This window comes from Nyctibius grandis, chromosome 25, assembly GCF_013368605.1.
Source record: "Nyctibius grandis isolate bNycGra1 chromosome 25, bNycGra1.pri, whole genome shotgun sequence".
In the NCBI taxonomy this organism is placed as follows: Eukaryota; Metazoa; Chordata; class Aves; order Nyctibiiformes; family Nyctibiidae; genus Nyctibius; species Nyctibius grandis.
In genome coordinates, this window is record NC_090682.1 from 2,026,848 (window position 1) to 2,054,613 (window position 27,766).

General features: G+C 44.3%; 1 protein-coding gene across 1 annotated transcript in view; it reads left to right on the forward strand.

Moving 5' to 3' along the window:
- Window positions 1–17,011, forward strand: part of BARX2 (BARX homeobox 2) — a 31,578-nt gene extending 14,567 nt beyond the window's left edge. Inside the window, exons 2-4 of the mRNA XM_068418140.1 lie at window positions 13,759–14,056; window positions 15,167–15,251; window positions 16,494–17,011. Of these exons, the coding sequence (XP_068274241.1) occupies window positions 13,759–14,056; window positions 15,167–15,251; window positions 16,494–16,745 (635 nt within the window). The 3' untranslated portion in view covers window positions 16,746–17,011. The remainder of the gene's footprint in view (window positions 1–13,758; window positions 14,057–15,166; window positions 15,252–16,493) is intronic.
- The last annotated feature ends 10,755 nt before the right edge of the window (window positions 17,012–27,766 follow it).

A 27,766-nucleotide genomic window follows, 5' to 3' on the forward strand; every position in this document is an offset into this window, starting at 1 on the left:
AGTGCTTGAACACCCGTAATAAGTAGGTTGCTTCTGTGATTAATGACTGCGTTTTACATGCTGACGATGGATGATGTGTCTTATTGTAGAAGCCATTTATTTTTATTTGGTCTCCTCACCCAAGCAGTACTGGAAATGAGATGTTAACGTCTTGGTGGGAGTATGTTTTATTCTCAACAGTTTAATGAAAGGTGACCGACAAAGAGGAGAATATAATTAAAATCATGCCTTTTTTTTCCTCTTCATAATGTGTGCAAACACAATTCACATGGATTTTTGTTCTCATACGGGATTTTCTTTTTCTTTAGAGATTCTTATTTTGTTCCTTGCAAGTTGGAAAGGAGTAGGGATGTGTTGTCAGTCTGAAACTTTATAAATTTGGAGGGGGCGAGCTATTCAAATAGCTTAAACTCTGTCTTTATTTTATAAATTTATTTGTAATAATGGACTAAAATAATTTGAAATCTTTATTTCTTTTGAGCCAATTCATGTATCAGATTATAAGTTTCTAATTTTGCTTCAGTTTCAGTTACACTTTTTTCTCCCACTATGTAATTTTGTGGTGGAGGTGGAGTGTTTGTGGTGGTCTGAATAGACAGGCTAGACACAGAAGAGAAGTCATCTTTTTGTTAAACCAATATATACATATATCTGTGTGCATTCAACGCTGCATCCAGCTAACTTCAAGATTTTCATTTCTATAGAATGATTTAATAAAGGAAGGAGGAAAAAGACTTAAAAAAGCACTCTTGAATTAACTGGAGAAAATCTATTTCAAGACAGTGAAAAAAAAAAAGCTGAAAAAAGTTATTTTGGTTTGAAAAACCACGCGCTGCATCTGTGCCTGTTATTGGAGGAGTTCCTGTGGAAACATTGCTGGTTGCACAATAACAGGATACGTGCATTTCTTCAGTGTTATCCTATATATTAAGGGCACATTAAGGAATTTCGTAATCATATGACACAAAAGAGAGTTCTCAATGCAGTGCTCATGCAATCTATTAATGGGAAGTGTCTTCAGCAAGCTGTGAGATAGTAACACCTCTGCCTCTCCTTGTGCCTTCCGTTTGAGTGCTTTCCAGCCCAGACAACCACCTTGTGTGGTAGGTATCGTCATCCTCATTTTGCATGTGGGGAAAACAGAAGTCCCGTGAGATTCAGGCTGAGATTGTACATGAAGGCAGTGGCAGGGTCGGAAACACTATGCCTGATGTCCTCTTTCCCCAAAATCTACGTCTAAGTGAACAGAACTTTGTTCCTTTGGCCCTTTATGGGGCAGATGAGAGTAAATAAAGTCGGTGGGAATAAGACAATATTTGCATCAGGCTGGAGTTGTTTCTGATGCTAGCGGGAACTGCGCACCCACACACGTGTGGAGGGAAGAAAGGGCTGCATTGTTTTTTGCATATTGACTTTTGTGATTGGTATTTAAATGAGATTATCGAGTCCCAGACGTTCCTGTGGAACACGGTGATGCTGCATTCCTCAGTGACAGGTGCCATGGGAGAATCAGCGGTAAATAGATGTGCTGCTGAAAACCAGAGATGGGTGATAACCAAAGCTTTGACTCAAAGCCCTCCAAATGTTAGCGTGAGGGAGGGTCTCCCATCTGGATCCCTAAAGCAGAGCGTTTCTAGGGGCACGGTTGTAGTTCTAGATTGGAGCTGTCAGAAACAGGTATCCTAAGATTTCTGTCCATAATGGCATTAATTCACAATTAAAGCTAGCAGAATGTGAGCACTGTAGAAACCTAATTCAATCCCTTATGATTAATTAGGGCCTATCTCCACCCTAAGTCTAATCTGTATTTGTGTGGAGGTGTGAAAACAGTGTCTCCTTGGCTGACTTCCTATCAGAACAGAAAAAAACCCAGCACACCGATGTCTGGCATGAGTGAGGGCTCGTATTTTTTGGAGATTGGGACAGCTAGAGCTCACCAACTGGAATTTCTGGCTTACCCTTCTACCAGTGCTGTGGTGCAGGCAGCCTGGTAGCTGAGAAAATCTTGTAATTGCTTTTCTGACATGTAAGTGGTTGCATGCCTCCAAAGTGCTTTGCAACAATAAGGTTGACATTTTTCTCATGCAACTACTTATTCTGGGTGCGTCCATTTCGAGACTGCCCATCCTTGAGACATTTTTCAGCTTGCTTTTTTGAGATGAGATGAATTTCAATAGGAGCGAAACTTGTTTTGTGCTTCAGCTGAAAAAAACCCAAACCACCACCCACCCTGAAATGAATGGGCTGGGTCTCAGCTACTGTAAATCAGGCTGGTTTTGATGTTGGGGACTGTGCAAGTTTGTACAGGCTGAAGATCTGGTGCAGACAGTACAGCCTGGTGTAGGGTGGGCTGAGCTGGTGTTTGGAGCCCTCTAGGTCCTTCTCCACTGAGCAATTGGCTATTCTGCTGGTTGCTTCCCACCATTTCCCAGCTACAGACCAACCCCGTAGCTGCCTTGTCTGCTCTGCTTGTGTTTTCCTCCATGTGCAACGCTGCAGTCTGACATGCTCTTTCCATGATGTCTGTAGTAGTGAATGCAGCTTTCCTTGTCCTCACTCCTGCGCCACAGGGCAGGCTAATTAAGCACAGACGTTGAAGGGAGCAAAATATTGGTTTGCCTGGAGACTGAGGGGTGTAACCAACGTGAGCATCCCACCTCCCCATGTCCATGCCAGATAGTCACGGCTGCAGGTAGAGGCACTGATGAAGCCGTTGCCAGCACTGATTTTTAGCAATGTTGCAGAAGGGTTTGCAATGAAAAGTTTCCATAAACTGGAAATTCAGCTGTATTTTTTTTTTTTCCCCATCCAAAAAGTGAAAGCTTGGCTGTCCTTGATTCATTCTGTTTGGGTTAAGATTCAATCCACAGGGTGACATGGGTGTGCTGTTATTTGATGTGGAGGGAATAAAAATAGCCATGCCCAGTACCGCTGGAAGCTATGACATAGTCTTTTGTCAGCTTGTTCCACCACAAAAATCACATTTGGAGGAAAACCTTATTCCAAGGTGCTCTAGAGTCTGATAATAAGGTTTCGGCTTCTTGGAATAATACTGTGAGGTGCATTATGCTTCGCTTTATTCCCTGTATATGTCTCTCCTCCTTCCCCCAGCCACAAGAGCTGGGTTAAGATCGCTGATCTAATTGGCAAGCACAAAGGATAGACAGGCTGTGACCAAAACCTGCTCGTGTATCATTTGCATCCTTCTAAATTGCATTGTTTGTGCAGCTGTTCAGCCAAATCGTCCGCAGAGTTTATTTTTGTCCAGAGAGGAAACACAGATGAGTTTTCTCTCTGTTAGGGCAGATGCAAGATCAAAGAATCATAGATGCAGCTCAGAGAGACCAACCTCTCTGCTAAATGTGTCCTGATGGGGGCAAGATTATTAATAAAGCAACCCTTGAGATGATAAGCCACAATTACAAGAGGCAAAGCCTTTGCCAAGATGTGACAGGTCTCTTTCAGGTTAACACTGGTACTTGCTGAAGTCCCCCTTTCATTTCAGTGTGGAGGAGAAGAAGGGGGTGTCTGTGTATTTCAAACACTGATCTACTATTCTCCCGAGAAGAAAAAAGCATTTCCCAAAAGATCCATCAAGCAAAATTTACACAGTCTGGTGTTTAGAAACAATTGAACTCTCTTTCTTCCCACGTGTCACTCACCAGAGCGTTTTAGAGGCTCGAAGCAGGAAGAGGCAGTGATATTTATGGCGAGCTTTTTGCTGGAGCTCACACAAGGGTGGGCTTGAGGAACCTGAAGAGTGCTTTTGTGTGCATGGCTAGTCAGCTGTCCAAGGCTAGTGTTTGCTTATGGCTGTTGTGATAATAATTAACAGAGCAGGAAGTAAAGGACTGATTGATTTATGTTACGCGTTTGGACTGGGACAGAAACTGTGAAATCCTGAGAGAAGGTGGGTTTATTTATCAAATGTGTAAGGATATAAGAATGGTCATAATGTGTCAGTCCAGAGTCCATATAGACTCGTATCTTGGACGGTGGCCACGAAGAGATACTTAGGGAGCAGTATGAAGAACAGAACGTGACTTACCCTTCCATTAAACTATACCCTCTCAGCCCCGATGATCTGTTCCCAGATCTCAGTCCAAATCTTGCTCCTTGACCGGTGACACCATCTGGACAGAGGATTGGATTTGGCCTCCTACGTTTCTCCCCAGTGTCCCAAGAAGTCTGATCATCTGGCCGTCATCAGTAAAGACAGAAACTTGTTGCAATTTAAGCTTAGACACCCTGAGATTTGTGTCTTCTTGGTGCAACGTTTCTTCTCCACCCGCAACAGACAAGACCAGAGACTGCCTGTAAATCCATTCCTTCTAGCTATTTGATTCTGTAATCTTTTGGTTACTTTGCTTGCTAAATCTGGGTTCAGTGGGTGATGAGCTTTAGAGTTGAGTCTTGTCCTTGGTAATGGAGGAAACACTTGGCTGAAGTATTTAACAAGACTTAGTTCGAAAGAAAGAACTTCAAATTGAAGTTGGCTTAATGGAGCCAAAGTGTCCCTCGATACAGATGTGGTAAACGAGCTGGTGGCTTGTATCCCAGTAACGTCCCTCCCCCATCTGAGCGCTGTTGTTTATGGAGATGTGCTCCTATTTCTTTCTCTGGGACTAATGTGGCCTGGTCTTAAAACTCCCTTGGAGTCCAAACAGTGACAGCCTGGAATGGAGGTTCATGTCCAAACCCACCCTCCGTTTGGAGCTGTTTCCAGTTGTGATGGCCTTGGGCCCATATATCCTAGTAGGAGACATTAGGACTGATCTCCTTGGGTTCAGTGCACCTCCTTTCCCACTGAGTAGGATTTAAAGGGATCATCTGCTGAAGATGAGGAATCCCAGACAGAATCATTTTTCTGTAGCCTCAGACAAAGAGCAGGACCTCTCTGAGCCGTGCTTCGTTTGCCTGAAGAGTATGGATTTGAGTCAAGGGGGGCTCCCTTCCAAAAGGCAGGCTGCCGTTAGAGTATGTGAAGCAGAATAATTCAGAATAGAGAAGTGGTGCGTGTTCTGATTCATTCTCCACCGATTAAGCCAGAGTGCTATTACATTTGCTACAAAGGATTTCTTGAGTGCCAGCCAAATAGATTCTTTAAATGCTTCATAAAAAAAATAATAATAATCTTCTGTATATAAATTTTCTTCTTCATTGAGGATCTGACAAGGTCCTGGCACACTCCCCTGGTTGACAGACAGCCTGGAAGAAAGGCCGCTGTGTGCAAGGAGAACAATCTATAGCACCCAGGTGGGGCTTGCTTATATCTTTCCGGCAATCGAGAAGAAACCCAGCAGCTAAGCATTGCTATCCTGTGATAACAGGAAACCACGGCGGAGTGACTAGCCCCAGGATAGCAGCACAACCAGGTCTTTCCACTCCAGGTTCAAGGTGCATTCCTATCTCCTCCCCCACCAGTATGGCCCTTGAACAAAGCCAGCTTGTTATGATGGGTATCGCCAACCCTGCCAGAAGAACCCGGGTGCCATCCTTCAGGGATCTGGCATCCCTGGAGACGTGGATGCTGTAGGTGAATTGTTGGATTGTGTTTATAAGACAGATAATTGCCCCACATCCAGTCATGTTGAAGACGGCAGCAGGGAGTGTGACAAGTTCTCGTTCAGGGATGCTCTCAGGCTCGTCATTTGTTCCAGGCCAATTACGTACGTGTGTATGGTGCCTTAAACATGTAAGAAAGCACAATATAAATATCAAATGTCATTATTAAGGAAGGATTAATTATCTTTCTAGTTATTTTTTGTGAAGGCCTCCGGCACGCATGCCTCAGATGCATTCAAACTTATTAATTACTGTTATTATGTAGAAGTTATACTGAAACATTATGTTGATAAATTGCTAATGGGGACAGGCTTGAAACAGAAAACCTGGATTTCACAGCTCCAAGCACTGAGGAAATTTCACTTGTGGCTTTGAAATTGGGCTAAACTTAACCACAGATCCATCATTTTAGCTGCACCGATTTATATTTCTTTGCTGTTTTTGTCCTGTGGACACATGCAGGTGAAATGCGGGCTCCACTGAACTCCATTTGGCGGTGGACATCAGATGGGTCTGGATTCTTCCACAAGGGAGAGAAGCCATTTGCTACCAAGCAGACTTTTTGCTGTGTAAATGCTGAGTTGCATTTATTTTTTGCAAGAATCGTGGCCCATGTCAGGCTAAGAGGGTTCATTGAATTGATGTGAAAATAGAATATGGTGTGAACTGTACCTGCAGCCTTTGATTGAGGAGCAGTTAGACTTTACTCCAAGGAACCTCGCTATTTTGGAGTACCACCAGTGTCTCTTCGTGCTCCAGCCCTGCACGATTTCAGGGTTGATATTCAGGGTTGACTGTTCTGCTGTGCTTTCCTGTAGCCTCTATGACACTCACGATTCCCATGGAAATTTTGGCTCTGTGCATTTGGGCTGAGTCTTGGGACTATTTCTGGAAGCTTTCAAAATGTCCCAGAAGTGCCCTTCAGCTCTGCTCACGTGCAGAGACTTTGGCTCTTGCTTGGCTACAATTGGTTTCCACATGTAACCAAACAAAGAGAGCTAGTAGAGAAAGATGCAACAACAACAAAGACAAATCTCCCCTCCCAAAACAGTGCTAACTCTCAGTTAAGTGGCCAAGCTCTTAGGTGCTGAGATGCTGGAGGAGAGGAATGGCAATGAAGATCATTCTTAAACATTCCCAGTTCCAGAATTCCTATTTAAAACTTAATAGCCACAGACAGGTCTGATTGTAGAGTTGAGATATGGCACTTTAAAAGGGTCTGAGGATCGCATGCAGGTTTTCCAGCTATTTCAGTATTCAAAGAGGGCTCTGTAGGGTTGTCTTAAAGTAAGACTGGAAAGAACGAGAAGAGAATCAATATCTGAACTGGTTGATGCACAGGATTCCTGACAAATTATCTGTCACCTCTCTGGCCAAGCTTTGTTTGACAGGGATGCTAAAAACATTTAAGTCCATACTTAAGTACCACCTCTGGGCTTGAGGCTCGGTTGACTTGTGCAGGGGACAGCTTCAGGGAGATTTTTGTGGCTATGCCTGGAATTCCAGCCCATTAAGAGAGGATACAGGAGGGGTAGCTAGCTCTGACAGACCATCTGTGTCAACGTGTTGCAAGGGCTGCACCATGCAAATACATCGACTCGGTGTCTTGGAAACTGTCAAGCTGTCAACACAGCGTTCACAACCTAATTAGCCCACCTCTCTTCAGGCCGTAATTAGCTCAGGTGCAATCATCCCCTGGCATGGCTATGCTGCTTCCCATTCTGGAGATAGCTGAGGGATCTGTGCACAGCACCACACTGCACAGCGTAAACATCACCCAGGTCACTTTTTTAGCTTGGGATTCAAGTGTTTGTTCATGTGCCAGTGGGCAGGGCATCTAGGAAAGGACTGGATCTTGGGCTACTTGCAAGGAGGCTGGGGGACCTGGTTGTTTCCCTTCAACCCTCTCCTAAGCAGTTGTTCCTAAGGGGAAATAAATTTGCCTGGTATGTGCGCAGCTCATTGCTGTTCTTTCACCTTTACGTCCTTATCAGGGAGCTTGGTGGAGCCCAGCATTGATCTTGGGAAGAACCTGATGCAAGCTGCATTCTAATAGTTAATAATCATAAAGCAGAGCTTAAGAAAAACACAACGAGTAGATGAGTGCAGTGTTTTTACTTAGGCAGTGGCTTAAGTTTTTTGTGTGTCACTGGATAATGTTATGCAATGGCAAATAAGCGAGGTGTCTTGGTATGGCAGTGCCTGTGAAAACACAGTGTACGCATGGGGAAGAGATGAGAAGGAACCTCACTGGAGAGGTGCTTAGTCGGAGGTAGACTTGGCAGCTGGAGGGTACAGCTCTGTTGGCACAGGCATGCTGCTCATCCCACCGCCTCTTGCCTGCGGCCTTGCCTTGACCGACCCCGTGATTGCTTTCATGACGGGTACACTCGGGAAGAGAGCCGACAGCGTGGCTGTGCGACCACGCAATGCTGGATGTAGGCTGAGACAAGCCCTGCCAGGTGAGGGAACGTCACCTTTCCAGGAAAAACAGGCAGCAGTGCCCAGGGAGACGCTGATCCCACGCTCAGGGTGCTGGGGGGCAGCAAAGGGGCGCTGAGGACGTGCAGTAAGAGGCCCTCGTGTCTGGGGGCTGCTCGGGGCCTGAGCCTGGTACAGATGGAGCAGAGAAGGCTTAAATCCGGAGAGACATCCCGTGTCCGGGTGTACACAGCGGACATTTGGCCATTGTCTTTAACCACTTGACTCCGGGGCCACGTTGAGTTTCTGGATTGTATCAGGTCCACGCTCAGCTCTGGCTTGTCTCCGCTCCCACGGAGGCTGGTGCTAAAGTCCAGCCAAGATCCTTGGGAACGGCATCGCTTGGAAATCTCAGCTTTTGGGGATCTGGGCTAGAACAAGTAGATGTCACGCCCTCCCTGCTAAACAGACTGTGTATGGTTCAACTTTTTCTCAATGTTCCCTTGCTTCTTTTGCCTTCTTCGCTTCACTCAGGGCTTGCTTCTTCCTTTCAGTAGGCTGCCTGCTCCTTCAGCAAAATGAAGCTCTTTCCTAAATGAACTCAACTCCTTCTTGGTTCCTTTTTGTTTTGACACTCGGGAGACAGCAGATTTATGGACTTTCCTGAGTCATAAGTTCATTTTCTTTCATTATTTACCTTTCATTGCAGCCCATTCTGAGTGAGATTTCATTCTGCCTCCGAGCAGGGCTGACCTGCCAAGAGGAGCTGATCCATAAATCTTCCCTTCCTTTTTCTTTCTTTCCAAAACAGAATTAGCTGAGTTTGCCTAGGAGGAAAACTGTTCTGCCATTGCCGGCAGCCAAACAGTGCAATTAATTAGTGCTTTCCCTTTTCTCTTCCCTCTAGTCTGTGTCTGCTGGAGTTGAAAGTAAGCCAGGGAGGAGGGGGAGGGGGAAAAAGAAGGGGAAAAGATTTATTTGAAGTATTTATTTTTAATTAAAACTTTTGCAAGGTGATCTGGTGTAGTGGTGGTGTACCTACTGCGTGATCGTGAGAAGTTACTGCTGGAAAGCAAAACAAGTGCGAAAAAAAATCTTTGGGTATGTTAGATTGTGATACATTTCTAGGACAGATATTTTAGATGTAATGAGAAAACGGGAGGCCAGGGTTCTTCTAGACCTGCGTGGCTTGAGTAAGCCAGTTCATTTCAAGGTGGTGTGGTCGGTGCATTGTGCAAGGGGCAGGTCTAATATTCCCTGTACAGCGGCTGCCAGTGTGGCGTGATTTAAATACAAAGAAAAATGTTTTCAGATCCGTAGAAAACACTCCGCAGATCCAGCGTCCTTTTTATTTTTAGCTGTTGGTTAATTTTCACAACTGAGTGGCCAGATGTTAGCTTTATGGAGATGGACAGAAATAAGAGCTTTCTTGCTGCTTGAAATTGAGACTGTTCAAATGCTTCAAAAATAACTACAGGAAAACTGCTGGTGCTTAAGCACCACTCCCTTGGTTGTGCATGGTATGAAGTATGGATTATGCTAATAATTCCCAAGTATTTGAGACGTATTCAGCAACAAAGTGAGCCTGACACTACCCTAGGCTTTAGGGTGATTAAGACTATTCCAATAGATAAAACTGGGACTTTTCTGTATAAAACCACATAGGAAGAGACTACTGTCCCTATGAAGAGCATTGAAATCTCCCGAGTCCGAAATGACTGGTGTCTTCACCATTGGACTGTGCTGCCTTTTGATTGTTTGAGATGGGAACAATAAAACACTTGAGGTGTGTTGCTAGGAGAGCAAACTAATTCCTCATTTTCTGGCTTATGTAGGCTGCTTTTTGGTTTCCAAGTGCAGAAGACCAGTGGGACAGGAAAATGCAGGAAAGTATGCGTTCAGCCGAAACTGTTCTGAAAGGCAGGTACGGAAAGGAAGAGCGCTTCATTTCCATTCCTTCCCGTTGTGGGAGACAGAGCATGTCACAACAGTGCTGAGCAGACAAGAGCTGCTTGCCAGCATTTAATTTGTTGAAGATTAAGAAATTATTCCATTCTTACAATACCGTGTCAGTCTAGCAATACCTTTGAACTCTGGGGGATGTGAAATTTAGATTTAGCCTCAGATTTCCTAGTGTTTGGAAGCCAAGGCTTTATCAGGGTAAGAGCTGTACGGATGGTTTAAGGAGAGTCATGTAATAGCGTACCTAGAGACAATGGACTGGCTCAACTTCAGCTACCCTTGAACTTTGGGATAACTAGATCCAGAACAGGACACTGAACTGCAGCTTTTTTCTTTGTGACCTAGAAGCTAGCTAGTGCAATGAGGAGGCTAGCTATTTCTCGTTTACTATAGCTGCAAGGAGAGCTGGCTGCTAAAGCATTGCCCCCTTTCTGGCCAGCAACTTTCCCCCCCCAGAAAACCTCTGCAGCCTTGAACCCCACGTCTTTCTCTAAATGCCATCCTTGCTGTATTCCCTAACCATCCTGTGTCCCCATCAGGCTGAGGGCAGAAAGCTGAGAAGTCTTGTATACGGATGGGCTGAACATCAGCAGATGCTTTCGTTGTTTACGATGGTTTCTAAAAGCACTGCCGCAACTGTTGGTGTCAAACCATAAGCGAAGGCTTCTCTTATGATCACAAATGATAAACAAATATAAGACACTTGGTGTCAACAGCCTCACAAATCTGTTCACCACCTGGAGCTCGAAGCAACTCAGCAGTTGCAAACCACTACTTGCACAGAAGCACAACAGTGGTTTCAGAAGGGCCGTAAGTAAATAAGTGTCCTGACGTGAGCACCAAAAATAAGCATGTGCTGAGCTTTTCTGAGCATTTGGCCAGGTCACAGCTGCTGGCTGCTGAACGTTTTGGAAAATGTATCCCCTCATTCAGGTGCTCAGCACTTGAAAATGTGGACCTGAACAACTCCAATATCATCTGCTTCTCTAATAACCAACCGCTGTTTCGCCCTGCAAAAATAGCCGAGTTCTTGCTGCTGATCTTGGAAGGAGGAAAGCAGTTCTTTTATTCCTGAGCCTACCTAATTATTAGAAAAATAGTCTGAAGAGACTTTCCTCTGTTTGATGGAGGCAGATCGTAAGCTCTGGGACCACTGTAGCTAGCCTTCCCCCACTCCAAGCAGTCCCACATGCTGCTGCCATGCCATACGGGAAAGCAAATATCCCTGATTGCTCTGATATCAAATACCTTTTGCTGACCTCCCTTGAAGAGAGTTCCTTGTAAAAATGCTTTTGTCCAGAGGTTTCAGTCACTTGGAGCCTTGCAGGGGTTTCTGAGCTCTGGTGATTTATTACTCCTTAGCAATCTTGTGGTTTATGCAAAGCCCTGCTGGAAATATACAGGGGTACAAGGGTAAAAGTATCAATTAACCAGTGATCTGGTGCCAAAAGCCACCCATGTGCAAGGACAGGAGTGGGGTTTCAGACTATGAGATAGGGCTTGGCGAATGAACCTGCAGGGGAGCAGGAGCTCTGTGATGGGAAGGTTTGAACCAGGACCCCCTAACAGCAGGATAAGGATATATAGTAAGACTGGATCCACTCCTTTAAGCTTGGGCAACAATTTTCAGTCTCCTTATTCAGAGCAGGTTGGAATTGGGATCCATGAAGTCTCTTCTCTTAGAGCCTCTGTAAACGAGGGCAGTAATGCAGAAGGGCTGAGTCCCAGGGCTGCTGCCAGATGAAGACCATCAACGCACCTCATCGCTCACCCAGGACCATCTCTTACGGTGGAGGTGGCTTCAGGGTTCCTGCAGAGGACTCTTGCAATGGAAGTGCCCTTCAAAAAGGGAAGAGAGGCTGATTCTTTTCAGCAAATTTGGTGGAAACAGAGGAAGTCATCTGTTCCATTGGTGGGTCAGCACTGCTTTTGCTATCCCATGATGGCGGAAACTGACTGTCGTGGGTACTGGTGAGGAGGATGTGGACTATGGGAGCAGGATCTGTTTTACCTTCTGTGTAGCTGCCTGGTGTCAGTGAGTACATAAATATCAGTGAGGGCAGAATTAGCAGTGTAAAGCAAAGGACAGCGTGCCCTATCCTGATTTATGATCTTTGAACAGCCACTGAGGTTGTAAATTAAGGCAGGATTTCTGCCAGGTTACTCGGTGATGCTGTAGATCAGCACGGTCTTCAGCTGAAAAAAAAAATCCACGGAAAGAAAAGGTAGGTAATGCTTTACACAAGTTAAAGGTTGGCTTGACAATTCTGATCTCATCTCTCAAGTACTTCCTTGGTGATTTAAGTGGAATAATTTAATGGAAATATTTTGACTTTTTTTTAGTGTTGCAGAGATGTGGAGGAGAAAGCAAGGCTTAAGTCTTAGTCTGCCTAAACCCGTCTGTAGTCACAGTCTTGCTTAAATCCCAGTCTGTTGGGATTTACAGTGTTTTGGCAACAGTTTTCCAAGCTCACTTTGTACGCGACTGGATTTTGCACAACTTGCAGTGCTTGTGGAGAGAAGCGACAATCAACAAGCTGCGAGATTCTTTGATGTACCCTGTGCACTGCAGCCTAACTGGGACCTGATTTGTGCAGTCCCAGCCCTTCACTCAAGGGAGCAGGGTAAGGAATACAGGTCATCAGCAGGCCAGGCTGGCAACTCCTTTCTTCCACTGTGACAAGTTACTCACTGAAATAGACTCATTGAGGTCTATGGATCATTATGTTCATTAGTGGTGATTCATATTAAGAGTTTCACAGTCCGGCCTGCTGGTGTAATATGTTCCTTTCCACAGTACCATTTATCTAAAGATCTCGGAAAACTTTATGTACATTAAAATTTAATCCACATTTTACCACCAGTGAAATAAAGACGATGGTTTCCATTTTGCAAATGAGGTAAACTGAGGTACGGAGCAAGAAAGTGACTTAACCAAGACTGTGCAGGTTGGTTGCAAAGTTGTATAGAGTGCCATTTGCGATGTGTGTACATTTCCCATACGTGGCCCTATTTCCCTGTCCGAATTTTGAAGGACCATTTGATTTCTTGGGGCTAAGGCTGAGCAGAAATCTGTCTAGAGCTGTAAATTCAGATGGTCTGATGTGAATCAGAACTTCCTCTAATGTTTGGGAATGTTTAGATTTGTCATCTCAGACTGGCCCTGACCTGAAGGGATTGGAGCAGAACTGCTGGTTTGTTTTTCAGGGCTGGTATCAACTGGTTGGTATAAGATGTAGAGTTAAGAGTCGGTGAAGAACTCTTGCTTCCAACCTATTCATCCTCATCAGCCCGTATTGTCAACAGGGTCAGTATAGACAGCGGAGGATGAAAGTGTGATTCATCTGACTGTTTAGGTTACCTGCTAGAGGACGAGATGAATTGTGACTTGAACTCTGTGGTCTGTAAAGGGAGATTAGGTGACTGTCTCAAGTGAACCCTGTCCTGGTGTCCATAGAGAGGCAGAGTTGCATGAATGGGGATAGATTTCATTGTTCGCTGAGTTTTATCTTTTGTGGTAATTAGACAGACGATTTCAATGGTGTGTGTTATAATAGCTCCTAAAAAAAAATAAAAGGCATTGGAAATACAGGCCCTCCTTTCCCTGTGCTGAGGAAATGCACATCAGGACTCCTAGCCCAAGGAAAGCTAAACACATGCAATTTGTGAGAAGCAACAGGTCCAGAGAGGGGAATTGACTTGTTTGTGGTCACTTAACAAGTGAACGGCAGAGCCAGGAAAGGTGTTCCTCCCTCCCTACTCTCTCCAGTGCTCCCCTTACTTAACCACCTCTGCTTCCTTCCCTGCCAGGGTCGCCTTCTCTGCGGGCATATCCTCTCATCTCCGTCATCACCAGGCAGCCCTCCGTGGTCCCTCACCTCGTCCCAGCTGCCACCAGCTCCCGTGTGCTGCCAGCCCAGACCTCCTCGGGGACCGCGAGCTCAGAGACGCCTGCCAGCGAGACCCATGCCAGCAGCGAGTCGGAGGCAGAGCAGCCCACGCCTCGGTTAAAAAAGCCACGCCGGAGTAGGACCATCTTCACAGAGCTCCAACTGATGGGCTTGGAGAAGAAATTCCAGAAGCAGAAGTATCTCTCTACTCCTGACAGGTAGGTCAGTCCTTTACACTAGGAAAACGAATGAGCAAAAGGGCTCCTCCAGCCATGCTCAGCTGTTGCCATACAGAATGCTGCCTGGCTGGAGTGTGCTGCCTTCTAGATCCACAGAGATACCTCTGCTGTTGGCTGAGGACATGGGCAGGTGACCAGATTCAGTTTCAAGGCTAACTTTTCCTGGGATCAAAGGTGGCACAATAGATTATATGAATGGAAGTGCCACATGTGCTTGCTAGCAGGCATCCAGGCTCAGAGATGGGCAAGGTACAGAGCAGAAGGCTCTCTGTCTTTCCCCTTTCCTGAGCTGTCCCACCTACAGGACTTGTGTGACTCTGTGGGGCACTTGCCCAGCGTGGTTGAGGATTTCCAACTCAGTCCATTGTGCAACTCCATTACAAAACTGGCACATGCATGGTGCTGTCACCTGTGGGGAAGGATAAAGAGTTACTCTGAGCTGCATTTGCTTCATATCCTGGGTTTTTAATGTAGAAATAATGAATGGTTTCAGATGAACTTGCATAGGTTGGAGATTTGTGGAGGATGAATCAGGATTATGGGCTGTCTGCCACATATACCCTTAAGCTAAACACGCAAATAATAAATTCATTTATAAGCCTAAATTGCCTATAATAGCAGAATGCATAAGGAATTACTAGATTTAGATCTACTACTACTCTGTGAGAAATGAGAAAGTATTATTATCCCCATTATGTAGGTAGTGAAGAAGAAATACAATACAAAGAGCAGCACTTTCAAAGGCAGACTGATGCTGGGTGTCTTGGTTCTTAGGTGTTTGCTTCGGACACCATAGACCTGTTCGTCAGGGATGCGGCGTACCAGTAGCTCCCTGCTTCATGTACAAACGTGGGGTGTCAGCAGTTGGGGTACAGCACGCTTGTGTTTGAAAGAGGGCAGGCAAACTTCTGAAACTTCAAGGCTTGCTCATTTGCCCAGCAGTCACAGAGAAGAAAAGAGAACAGATAGCCTGCAAACACTTAGATGCGCTTATGGAAGAAGAGTATTTATCTTTACATCCTAAATTCACAGTGATTTGCCACTTTTTGACCTCTGTAAACTCATTTCAATGTCTGTCTTGTCTCCCAGGCTTGACTTAGCCCAGTCGTTGGGGCTGACGCAGCTCCAGGTGAAGACGTGGTACCAGAACCGTAGGATGAAGTGGAAGAAAATGGTAAGTGGTTCGTTACCGTTTCTCCATGCTCCTTAAAAACTGATTTCAAAAGAACAGGTTTGGAAGCTGAGCATAGTGTCAGTGACCTGTGTCTGTTTATACCAAATTTTGTTTTATTCTTGATCACTTTTCTTAGAGATGTACTCTTTTTTTTTTTTTTTTTAAATGTCCACCCTGCAACATATGTGGTGGGCTAGAGGGGACCCTAGGCTGTAGGGAGAACACAAGGCAAAGGGATGAAAGAAATGAGAACAAAACAGAGGGAAGAACCAAAATATTTCCCTCTGCATTTCTGGTGTTCCTGTGATCTCAGTGCTTGTGGGATTGGTTATGTGCATAGACAGAAAAGATTGTACTGCTCCATGGAAACCAATGCAGTTTTGAGAGCTAATATCATTAATTCTTGTTTTTCATATCTTCCTCTCACCTCTTACTCTCAGCTTCATGGCCCTTTTCCAGTTAAAATGCTTTTAGAAGGGACAACTGTCCAATAACTCCTGGTGGGAACCACGATGCTGTGACATGCTCCAGTGGAGATGTTTATGTATTCTGATCTGGGAGAGGAGATGCAGTTCTAGACTGTGTCTTTGAATGTATGTGACAGCTGCAGAAGTTACTGCCACTTAAAACAAATTTGGGATTACCTTGGATACAGATCTTTGGTTGGAAGTCTCTTGTTGCTGCAGTGATGGTGTAAAGGGAAAGGGAATTACACATGGGAACAGACCTGTTGTACCGACTCTCACCTTTTACTCAGACGAGAGGGATCTTGTGCATTTTAATACAGGTGTTACCAAAAAATAAAAAATAAAGGCTATTTCAGAAGGCAAAGAAGCTGGAGGAAAGGCAGGCAGAGGAAATCCTGGATAAGATTGATGACTCTTCTTACTTGGGCTTTGAATAAAGCAAACTCTCAGGAAAGGACCTGAACTCTGCATAAAATCTTCTCTGTCTGTAGTGTTGAGGACTGCGTGCCTAGGTTGCTTTTGGGTCTCCTGTAGGAACTGATAAAGAGACCTCGAGAGTTCTGGGTGTCCTTGCTGGTAATGTTTGCATTTAATTTTATTTGCTTGAGAAAATGGGTGAACTCAGTCCATGAATGCAGAGCATTTCTATGAGGCTGAAATGGTGACCAAGTCATGGATTAACTTCAAAGTCAAAGCTGAGTTTCGACCTTCCCTAAAGGATATTTCCTAGCAGCAGAGTTCAGATTGATCCTGATGGTTCATCTCTTTGCTCCAGGTGCTGAAGGGTGGACAGGAGGCTCCAACGAAGCCCAAAGGCCGTCCAAAGAAAAACTCCATTCCCACCTCGGAGGAGATTGAAGCAGAAGAGAAAATGAACAGCCAGGCTCAGAGTCAGGAGCTGGAGGGATCTCAAGCCACCAAGGAACCTAAATTGACAGAGGAGAAGCCAGAAGTCTCTTTGGAGATGGAGAAGTCTCCTGAACATATACCAGAGCCCTCCTCAGAGGAGACTACGCCATTAAGTTAAAAGGGAAACCAAGGAGGGAAAGGGGAAAAAGGAAAATTAAAAAACGATAAAAGAGAAAAACCAAAACCAAATATATATATGTATATATATATTTAAATATGTATGTAATTGTGTGTGTGTACATATATATATAAATATATATATATATATATGTAGACCTTGTGTATAAGTCTAAAGATTGGTCACTTTGTGCCTTTGGGAATCAGCCGTCATGGGCCACGGTGGAACAAAGACATCCTGCGTGAGTGGTGACGACCCGTCCCTCCGGCGGCGTGCTTAAGCCTTCCCACAGACAGTGACAGAGGCTTGAACGTGTTTCCAGAGAAAACCATGTCTAGAAATCCGAGACAGCTCCTGGCAAGTAAAGGAGAAGCCCAGGGCTCCTTTCATGCTGCGGGAGGCAGATATGTAGTGATATGGCTGAGTTGGAGGGTTCAATGTGGTCGCTTGACTTTGTCCTTGCCTTGTAAAGTACTGCAAATGGATGGACTGCTTGGTCTGGTCTCAGATCAGGGACATCTAAGAAATGGGGAGCTCCGACAGCACCGTTTCATCACGTAACCAGCACTTACTCCTGTTAGGGATGGACCCAACAGTTTTAGGAAGGAGTTCAGACCCATAGGTTTGCTTTGGCCCAGTGTAAAGATCAAAGCTTCCGAAGCGAGATTCATACCCGGGTCAGCATTCGGATTTCATCTCTCTTGGTTGTTTGGGTGCCGTGTCTGTGAATTTGCAGTGATCCAGGATAAAACTTGGAATGAGACAAGGGGTTGGGATTTGAGTCTGCTCCAAAAGCTTTGGGATGCTTGGATCTGGGATTTTTGCTTTGGGCCCACTTCTAATTTTTGTAGGGTATTTTTAAAGAACATTTAAATGGTTTCAAGGGTTTGGGAGAATGATGGATTTAAGAAGTTGCTGCAGAAAGTTCGCGTTTGTTTAAGATGTGTGCCAAGAATAGATGTGCATCATGTTTCATAAAGTCTTGTTAAGGGTACATTTTGCCCAAAGGCTGCAAGAGATGTATTAAGATAACCTTTATTTTTTAATTAAAAATTAAATATATAAATAAACCAGTTGTTGTTGTTTCTCTTTCAGAATGCTAGACAGAGACTTTTCTGGGCTAGGTTTTTCTATTCTAACAAACCCTGGAGAAAGCAGGAGTCATCAGACTTTCCGTAACACTACTGTGCAGCAAGCACTGTGCAAACTTTCTTGTTAGCACCTTGCTAAGGTAGGTGTGTTAATGCCACCTTGTCCCTGGGTGCAGGTGAATGTGTCAGAATGAGAGCACTGGTGTTCTAGCTATTTTCTGTCACCTCTTGTCCTGCAGTTATGTCTGGACATCCAATAAATGAGTCTTCGTGACCCTGTGAAGATGATTTCTTAATAATCTCTTTTTTGGGGTGGTGGTAACAATTCACACACATAGATCTCCAGTGACTTATCCAAGGAGTGTTGAGTGGGGAGAAAGGATTTCTTTTTTCACGAGTTTCTTGCTCAGTGGTGTTTGGAAGACTTTAATTCCAGCTCCATGTTAGCTCTGCAATGGCACGTGAGTCTGCATCAGGTAATGCTTCATGGTGAAACTCCAGCTGACTTCAACGAAGCCAGGGTGGGACGTTGCTCCACTCACTGTGTGTTTAATACACAGTAATGAACTTTGAAAAGGCACCTACAGGTTTGCACCTAAACCTAAAACAAAGGAAAAGGGATAAAAGATTTCCCACTTGCTTGTTGTGTTGAAAACACAGGCTGTGAGCTACGAAGTCTTTCCTCTGCCACCAAAATGCATCAAAATGTCTTTGAACCATTGTTCTTTCCAGAGCCCTGACATACTCGTGACAGTCACTGTGAGAGGCAAGGGTGGCGGGGCAGGATTTTGGCACTTGTCTGGAGTTATGATACAGTATGTTGTTGCACATTCTTTATTTTTTTTCTTTTCCTTTCCAGAACTGTGCTTTAGTTCAACCGTATCTATTGGACTTGAAATGGCATTTAATTTAAAAAAAGGCCTGTGGCCTATTTATACAGGAATTAGATTAGATGGTCTATGAAATTTATAATCATCCTCTGTTGTTGTTGGATAGTAGCACCAGCACTGTTATCTCAAAATAAAATGTTTCCACAAGTCTTAAATGCTGTAGTACTCAGTGAGGGTGAAGAGAGCAACACACTGGAAATAATTTGCCTAATAAGTTTCACCCTCGGATTGCAAAAAAGTCTGCAAGAGTCTCTACTAGGTTTATTTGGAAGCCTGAATAGTTCATTAAATCGAATTTTGTGTGCAGATCATTCCAGAACCATAGAAAGCTGACCGTCAGGCAAGGCATCAAAGAGATTTTAACTTCTCTGAGTTCAAAGTGGAAATATCTTGTAGTGAGTTTTTCAGAGGTGTATTTTAAACATAGCATTTGGAAATTTGAGTATATAGCATTTCTTTCAAGCAAAGTGTGTTCCATAAAATGGAAAATGAACGTGGGTTTTGTGTTTGGGGTTTTTTTTGCATTTGGCACACAGTGAATTTGTCTTAATTTGAGAAATTTTGAGATTTATGTGGTGCAGGGAAAAGAAAAGTAGAAACGGGGGGGAAAAAAATTTACTTTTGTTCCCTGAAATAGGAAGTGGTGTGTGGTGTTTCTGTGCTTCCAATGAAACGGATAAGGATGAAAATATGAAATTTCAAAAAATTTTAAAAATACATTTCTAAATCACAAGCAAAGCAAAGTTGGTCACTTTCCAGCAAAGAGTCAAGTAAGTTTTACGAAAACGAAATGACATTTCCCACTTCCCAGATGAAAATAATTGTTTCTGACTCAACCCCACTTACAGTGGGAACGTTCCAGTGATTTTTTTTTTTGTTGTTAATCCCATTCTAATCACTTATGAGTCAATCTGGGTGAAAATGCAATACTCTATAGCTGTCTGGGCTAGTTTTTAATGAGTCCATAAGACACTGAAGATGTTTTTGTTCCTCTTGGATGAGTAGCAATCTTAGCATCTTATTTTTCAATGTGATTATTTAAGTGCAAAATTTCCTCTTGAAATGCTGTCTGATACTTGTTCGCGCTGAATTACTTTCACTGACTTTCCTGATCATGTCTTGAATGTTCATGGAAAGTACGTTCAAAATGTGTGTGTTTGGATGGAAAGGAAACAGCAGGGGAGAAATGGTAAAACCATCGAATTATTTCGTGGCTAAATCTTTTCCTACTTGTTGTCTGGTCTGTGTTACATCTACGAATTCTAGTAGAATTGAACATACTAATCCCAGCCATTGTTGGTAGGCAAATGATCCTTTTCCTCTTGTTTTAAGATTTTCCTCTGTTGGGCTTAGTTTTGCTCATGTCATTGAAATGCAAACTATTGAGCAACTCTTCCCCTTCGCTTTGGGCTGAGCTGAGACAGGCTGCAAGGCTGGGCTGGGGAAAGCCTGGCTGTTTGAGTTGAGCCTTTACAGGAGGCTGTAGTGATGCCCAGCTCTTGTGGCTGTGAGTTGTATTTGCTTCATGCTCCTGAGACCCAGAAAGAACATTACGGGTCTCATTTTAGGCACCCTGGTTCAGTAGTGTAGCCAATGTGGACCGCTATCTGCAGTCAATATTGAGGAAGTCTGCACAAAAAGGCTTCATCTTTATCGACAGAGTGACAGCAAAGGGCTTTCCAAGTGCCTTTGCACTGGTCCTGAAGATGGTTTTATTTTTTAAGAGGTTATTGATTGTTCTGCCTCCCAGGTACTGACATCTCCTGTCCCAGGACTGATTGTCACTTACGGGAGACATGTGCCCTTGGGGTTGAACCTTGCTGATGTTCGGGGTGTTGGGCTTCCAGTTCTAACAGCCAAGGAACAAGCCCCGATGTCGAAATCCCAACTCCCCTACAGGGATGGAAAGTGCTCATATCCGGAGTGCTGGCTGGGACCCACCTTTTCTTGTACCCACTGTTTAGATAATTTTGCAAAGCACTGAGCTCATCCTGCAAGATGGTAAGTTCCCCCCAGGTCCCAGCAAGGATGAATGGGCTTTCGTCCTGTTTTGCAAGAAAAAGAAAAAAAAAAACCAACACCACCATGGATTCATTTAACTCCAGGCCAGTACAAAGAAATTTGGTGTTTGGGTGGGTGTTCAGTCCCCCCTTCTCTCCATTTTTTTTCAGAAGCAAAATGGAAAAGGGCAGTAAGAAAGGAATGAGTGAAAAAAAGAAGGGAGAAGGTGAAAGAAAAAGCCAAAGCTGAAAAGCTTAACTGTATCAACCTACCTGAAAAATGAAAACTAGGGGGAAAAAAGAGTCTTGTTGAAAAGTCAACTTTTTTGGCGTAAATTTTGACAGATAAAGTTTCTAGTTCTGTGAATAGGCGGTTCGGGGGCATAAATCTTTGGAGCACAGTAGCTTTCCTTTTCTTACAGGAGTGGCACGTAGCAAACATAGTAGTTGCAATTCATATCTCTTAGATTAGTGGTGTTTGGTTCAAATGATAACCAAAAAAATCCACCAAAAAAACCCCCAACTTGTTGCATGTCTTGTGCTGTGGAAATCTGTAGCTGGATACTCGGTTTAGATTTTGAAGTCCTGGAGTTAAGGTTAATGAGGATGATTTTCAGTGCAGGGATTTGAACCCTGAAACCTAAATATATTTTTCCCTAGTAGAAATAGATTAATTGTGGGGTTTTTTTTTTTACCCTGTGATTTCTAGGCTTTCCCCCCAATTCTAGTCCTTTCCCATACTGATAATCTCCTTGAACGTACTGTCCAGACACAACGGAATAACTGCACCTTAGCATGGCAATAAGTGCTAGGAAGGAAGGCTCTTACCGCTGCTGGGATCCGTGGGTGCCAAAAGGGAGAGGTGAGCTGCGAAGCGGTTGCCAACGGAGAGAGTTAACCCCTCTAGGCTGTTCTGACATGTCCTTAACTGCTGGAAACACTGAAGCTCTTGTTTTGTCAAACAATTGAGAGTAATAGAGTTACTAAGAGAGGTTCCTGAAATCATCCTGCTCCTGGACAGCCTACCTTCCTGCATGCAACTGGGAGGGTGTTGTGTTTTTTTTTTTTTCCCCAGAGATTAATGAGAAACAAATTTATCAAAAAGAGATTTCATAAGCTGAAATTTCATAAGCCAAAGTTTCCTGGGGAAGAAGGCTGCTGAGCATGCCAGAGCGCTAACGAAAGCAGAGGAAGCAATGGTTACCCCTTGGGCAAATGCTTCTAATATTTGCATAAAACCAAAGGAACCAAACCCTTGTAGATAAAACAATAGTAAAATATTTCAGGCCTTTTACGCTTCCCATACGAGGGCCATTAATGTTTTTCCCAAACAGTAGCTAGCATCGTTGTCAGGTGGCAAATGTTACAAGTTCCTGGACACTTAAGACTTCACCGTTCTCACCACACCCAAAGCCCAGCTCTTACTTAAACTCACGCAAAACCTTTCTTAGTCATATCAGAGCTGTGATACCCAATGCTGTGCAGGTTCTTACAGACCTCCAAGGAGCGAGGGAGGCAAGTCAGGTCCTAGTATTTATGCAAGAAGCAAACAACCAGGAGAAAGTTTTCTTGGTGGCTTGGGTGGCTGTTCCCGCAGTGTCACCTCATAATGATGATATTACAGTAGTACTCTTTGCAAAAGTCATGGAAAAGGGAAGTGTAAACTGTCACGAAAACAGCAGGGCTGCTGCTTTGAGACTGCTGGATACAAACCCTGCAGATTTTTGTGGCTCTCAGGTGCTTTTCAGCAAGCTAACATTCAGTGGGGGAAGATTATTTTTAAAGCCAGATGACACAGCTGTTCTCTGTGGAGCTTTTCTGGTGCCTCTGGAGAACACAAGCTCTCCTGGATGTCTAGTAGCTAAATGAGAAACAAACAAGCTGAAAGTGGTGGATTAAAAGTGATAAATACACAGACGGGTCACAGGCTGGGGGTTTCTTGCTGACAGCTGTTCTGCTGAGAGATCATGGCACCAGCTCAGCGAGAAGAGAGAAACTTTTCCTCCATCATCCATCCCGATCCCTAGCATATACGTGCACATACACGTCTTGATGCTCTGGGCATCCAAGGTCCTGCCAGGAGAGATGGGAATTTCCCTCCTCTTACTGGAAGCCTGGATTACCCGTAATTCCACCTCCTCTTCCAAACCTTCCTGCATCTGCCCCTTCCCAGTCAGCTTTGCTCCCAGAGGAGGTCCCTGGGGCTTCGGCAGCTGGGGGATTGCACCTTCTAGGATTCCTGGAGCTAGGAGCTGTGATCCACCCATGCTGCCAGCTCTTGAGCAGCAGATGCACAAGTCTGCCTGTGCCCATCCCTGGACTGATGTGGGATGCTGTGGGAGCACGGCTTCAGAGGCAGCCCGGTCGGAAGGGACTGATCCCTTTGCAAACAAGGGATGTACAGCATCAGCTCTCTGCAAACCTCAAAGAGAGCAAATAGCTGGAGTCCAGGCCACCTAAGTAGGGAGAGGCGGCTTTCTGTGCTGGGAATTGCACATAGGAACTTTTTCATGATGAAAATTAAGTGCAGCTAAGCCATAGCGTCATCTGCTTCTCCACGCGGAGATATTTCTATTATTTGGGTGGGGAGCGTGACTCAGAGAAATTATTTCCTCTCTTGTCCATGCTTCTCATTACTGGAAAGACAATGGTATTTTTCCCCCTGTGTTTCATTTTGTGTTATTTAGGATAATGATGCTGAGGAGGTGTCTGATAATGGGATTAGAAGCCCAGACTGGGAATTACTTGCCTTATTCTCTGTGTGCCTGAGCAAATATTTACCCCTGAGGTAATAATTAGATTCATTTGTGCAGTGAAAAGTCACCCATCAGGAGCAGTAAGATGAAGATGTCAAAGAGCAGAGGATGGCTTGACATTTGCTCGAAGCTCTTGCCAGGAGAGATGGGATAACTCATTCGTGAAGCGTCAGCTGGGCTTTTCCCCGATAAATCTGAGGTTCATTATTCCCCTTCCCAAGGACCCGCCTCTCTCCTTGTGCCATGTTAAGCGAAAACCCATGAACTTGATCCTCACCTTAGTCAAAGCTGTTTGAAAGCTGTGGAGCCATCTCTCTGAACCCCTTCCTGAGGAACGCTCTGCTCCGTGGCTCCCAGCCCCGGTCTGGATTAGGCCAAATGCGTTGACCTTTCAGACGTGGTACGGAGCCCATCTGTTCAAGCAGTAATTTGTGGAGAGCCTGAGGTAGCAGAGAGTGGGATTTAAGCCTGATTTACTCAGCACTGTGTGCAGTTTGTGTGGGACGCGGGCCTGGGAACAAGGGCCAAGATAAGTCTTCAAAGTCTGAATTTAAGAAACCCAAGAGAGATCCTGATTTTCAAGCAGCAGATAATCCTGCTCTGAAGATAGAGCTCCTTTGAGGGTGTCACACAGGATCTCCCACAGAGGTGGTTCACCACAGTCAGGAGTGAGTTACTGCAAATCCAGCAACTGGATTGCAAAGGCAGGATCCTGTTTTTTTCTTATAGAAAGAAAAAAAGAAAGCTTTTAATAGATCCTCTTTTTAAGGATCTGCTGTCAGCAAAGAGGCTAAGCTCTGGTTTTGGACAATAAATCTGGAGCAGGTAAACAGGAGAGTGTTGCCAAATTGGTGCTGTTCCCCAAGTGCTTCTAAGATCCTCTTTGGAGGATCCTATTTTTATCAGTTTCATTTCCTGCTGGTTCTTCCTAACAGCTTAGTTTGATTAATCTCGGTGTAGTCGCAATAACAACAGACGGGGAAATGTGAAATGTAATACAAATATTCCCCTTTTCCCTGTGCAACAAGAGTCTCTGCTGTTAGTGCTGGGGGCTGCTTTCTCGAGGTGGGATCCTCTATGATGGCAGGAGATAAAAGTCGGGATTAGCAGGGTGTGTTTGGGTTACGAAGACCAGGTTGTTGCAATTGCATGTGTTTGTTCATGCTTTCCCTTTCGTAAATATTTCCGTCTCCGTTTAAAAACAAATCGAGGGGGTTTGTACATTTCTACTCTTGGAAAGCTCTCTCAGAGGCTAACTCCTGTGGCAGCACCTCGTTACATTTTCCATCTACACTTACGTACATCCCATTTCACTGTATTTTTTTTTTAACTAGTGTTGTCCACTAGCACAAACAGTTCTTCTCCCTCTCTGCTGCTTCTCCCCCTGGGTATTTATAGCCAGGGATCATATCTCCATGCAGCCTTCATCCTGCTAGGCTCTTGGAGGCTTGTCTCATGAGATAAACTCCTTCCTCCTGATCACTCCGGTATCCTTATGCTGCTTCTGTTCCAGGCTGAATTTATCTTCCTTCAACATAGGTGATGAAAACGAGACACACTGCTACAGAGAAGGTCTCACAGCAGTGCTATCTCCAGCACAAATACCTTATCTGCCTCATTTTGGAGTTACAATTGCATGGGGTTTTTTAATATGGGCCAGAAACCTCGTTTAATCACTCACTGATGACCACACTCATGGTTTGCTCCTCCCATGTCTCATTCCTCTGTTCCCGTCCTCCATCTCCTGGTTTTCCTGCAGGTTGTCCAGTCCTTTTTGGTAATGGCAATCTGACTCAGCTTTCTGTCATCGGTAAACTTTGACGGCTCAACTCTGCTTTTTCTGCCCAGGGTTTTAATTAAAGACTTATATCAAATTAATCTCAGCCTGAATCTTGAACAACTCTGTTAATAAACTTCCTTGAGCCCACTTGTCTCCCTCTGAACACGTTCTCCTTTGATCTCTAGCCGCCTCTGTACCCTCTCATACCAAACCCCGCTTTTGTCAGTGAGGTTATTAATTCCCTGTACAGAATTATACACAAATTACTGGTGTACTGCATCTCCTTTGTCTAGAAAATCCATTATCTTATTGAAGAGAGAGATTAGGCACAGCAATCTTCTTTCCACATTATCCCATTTCCCTGTACCCCCTCTACATTTAGGGTTGCTTTTTTTTCCCCAAGCTATTAAAGTCAGTGTTCAGTCTGTTTGCTTATCTCAAATTTTCTTTCCAGTTCTTACATATATATGACATTTCTCCAGTGCCACCTTCGGCTAGATTGATTTATTAAGACTTTTTTCTCTTGGAGTTTGCGGTTCTACGATAAGCGTCTTGTTTGCAACACAAGAGCTCTGAGCTCTCCGAGATGTGTTTCTTACTGGATTGTCGTAGTTTCAGCTTTTCTGCCCCAATTTCGCCCCAAATCAGACTCATGCTTTCAGCAACCTGAGTATTTGCATTCATTTTTCCTGTACGGAATCAGGGTTACCAGTTCATAAATGCAAATTTTGCTTGCCACAAGAGTGGAGATGCCCTTTCGCTAACTCAGGAGGTCCCAGCGGAGGTGGGTACCTGCACAGAGTCACGGAGCGATGGACCTGCGCCGTCTGCAGCAGGTTTATATGACCAAATACCGAGTTCACAGCTATCAGCCAAGCCCCTTTTCTTCTGAGAATCCAAAGGTCAGCCAAACAGGGGTAGGAAATGGGAGCAATCCTGCACAATACCGTTTCAAACAGTTTTAATGACAATATCCTTTCATACCTGCCAGTAATTTTTTATTTTCTTTTTCAGCTCTTTGGCATTGTTAATCTTTTTTTTTTTTCCCCTCATCCTCTCTGTTTATTTTTGTTGCAGATTTATTAGGTGCACAGTTAAGTGCCATTTAGCTTCGCAGAACTGTCATCACCAGCACTTTATGAATGGGATCATTCACTGACAAAGTATTTGAACACTAAAAGGGGGGAAAATTTACTGCTACAGGTCAATGAAGAAGCCAAGATCAACTGAAACTCAGCTGCATTTCCCCTTGAACATAGGAACGTGACGAAGGCGCTCAGTTTTCTTTAACGTATCCTCATCCTTAATTTATCCTCACGCGTCAAACTGAATGTCACTCTGTTTTGCAGTGGTATTTTACCTAAAATAATGCCTTTTTTTTTTTCTGACAGCTTGCTAGAGCCCGGAGATCTAAAAATGTGGCTAAACAGGCAGCCACACACCTGCTAATTAAGGCTATGGGTAAGCCGTGACCAGTCAAGCAGCCACTGACAAGCAGTTCCAGGCAGGGAAATTTTTAGGAAAAAAGGGAGGAGAGTTTTGTGGATCAAATGCAATCCTGGTTACGGGAGCCTGGGAGCAGTTCTGACCTTTTTCCCTTGATAACCTTGAAAAAAAATCTGTCTTTTAACATTTCTGCCCCATACCTGGCAGGAGGGCAGAGTGGTGCATCCTTTCTTCTAGCAATAGGTTCATAGGTTACAAACTTTTCAGGCCAGATGTCAGAGCTGAACTTTTCCCTCGGTCGCTTCTTCCACCCATGTAGCGTGGCAGCAACTTCTCTGGGTTAGACCCAACTTCCATGGCATAGACCAGTAATGTTATCTCTGTTCTGCTTCAGCTGAAACATCCCATAAGCAAGGGAAGTCCTGCAGGCAGCTGTACTTGCTTTATTTTAAATGCTCTTCTTGAAAGGAAATTGTCTCCCTTTTTTTTTTTAGTATTATAACATATATAGCCTTCAAAAGATGTATCAAGGTTCTCTGTTTGCTCACATTATTTTGTATGTTCGATCATGTCCTTCACATCCTAATCTTTCATAGTTGTCTTTAATTACTTGGGAGTGTGTAAATATATATTTTTATATATATATATATATATATATGTGACTACAGATTTGCAGAAGGACTGGATGAGCTCCAGGAGCGCAGCCGGTGGGGATGGCCGGGTGTTGAGTGAGGGAGGTAGGTGGCCTCAGGTTTCCCGTCTCTCATGTCCCTGATGCTCTGACCCTGGGAATTCCACTGTTTTTTTCCCAAGTGAAAGTTTTCTCTTCACCTGATCCTGGGGTATCGCCAGGCTTACAGCTCATTATACACGGGGGATCAAGTTGTATTGTAAAGTTGACAAAAATGACAATTTTATATATTTTTCTCCTGCAATTCCCCATTGCCGTGCAAGGCTTCTTGGCTAATCCACTCCGACTGAGAGTTAATCCTCGTGCACTCGGTGTATTTGCGTGTAGGTATTTGAGAGATTTAAATGGACACCACTAACCCCTATGG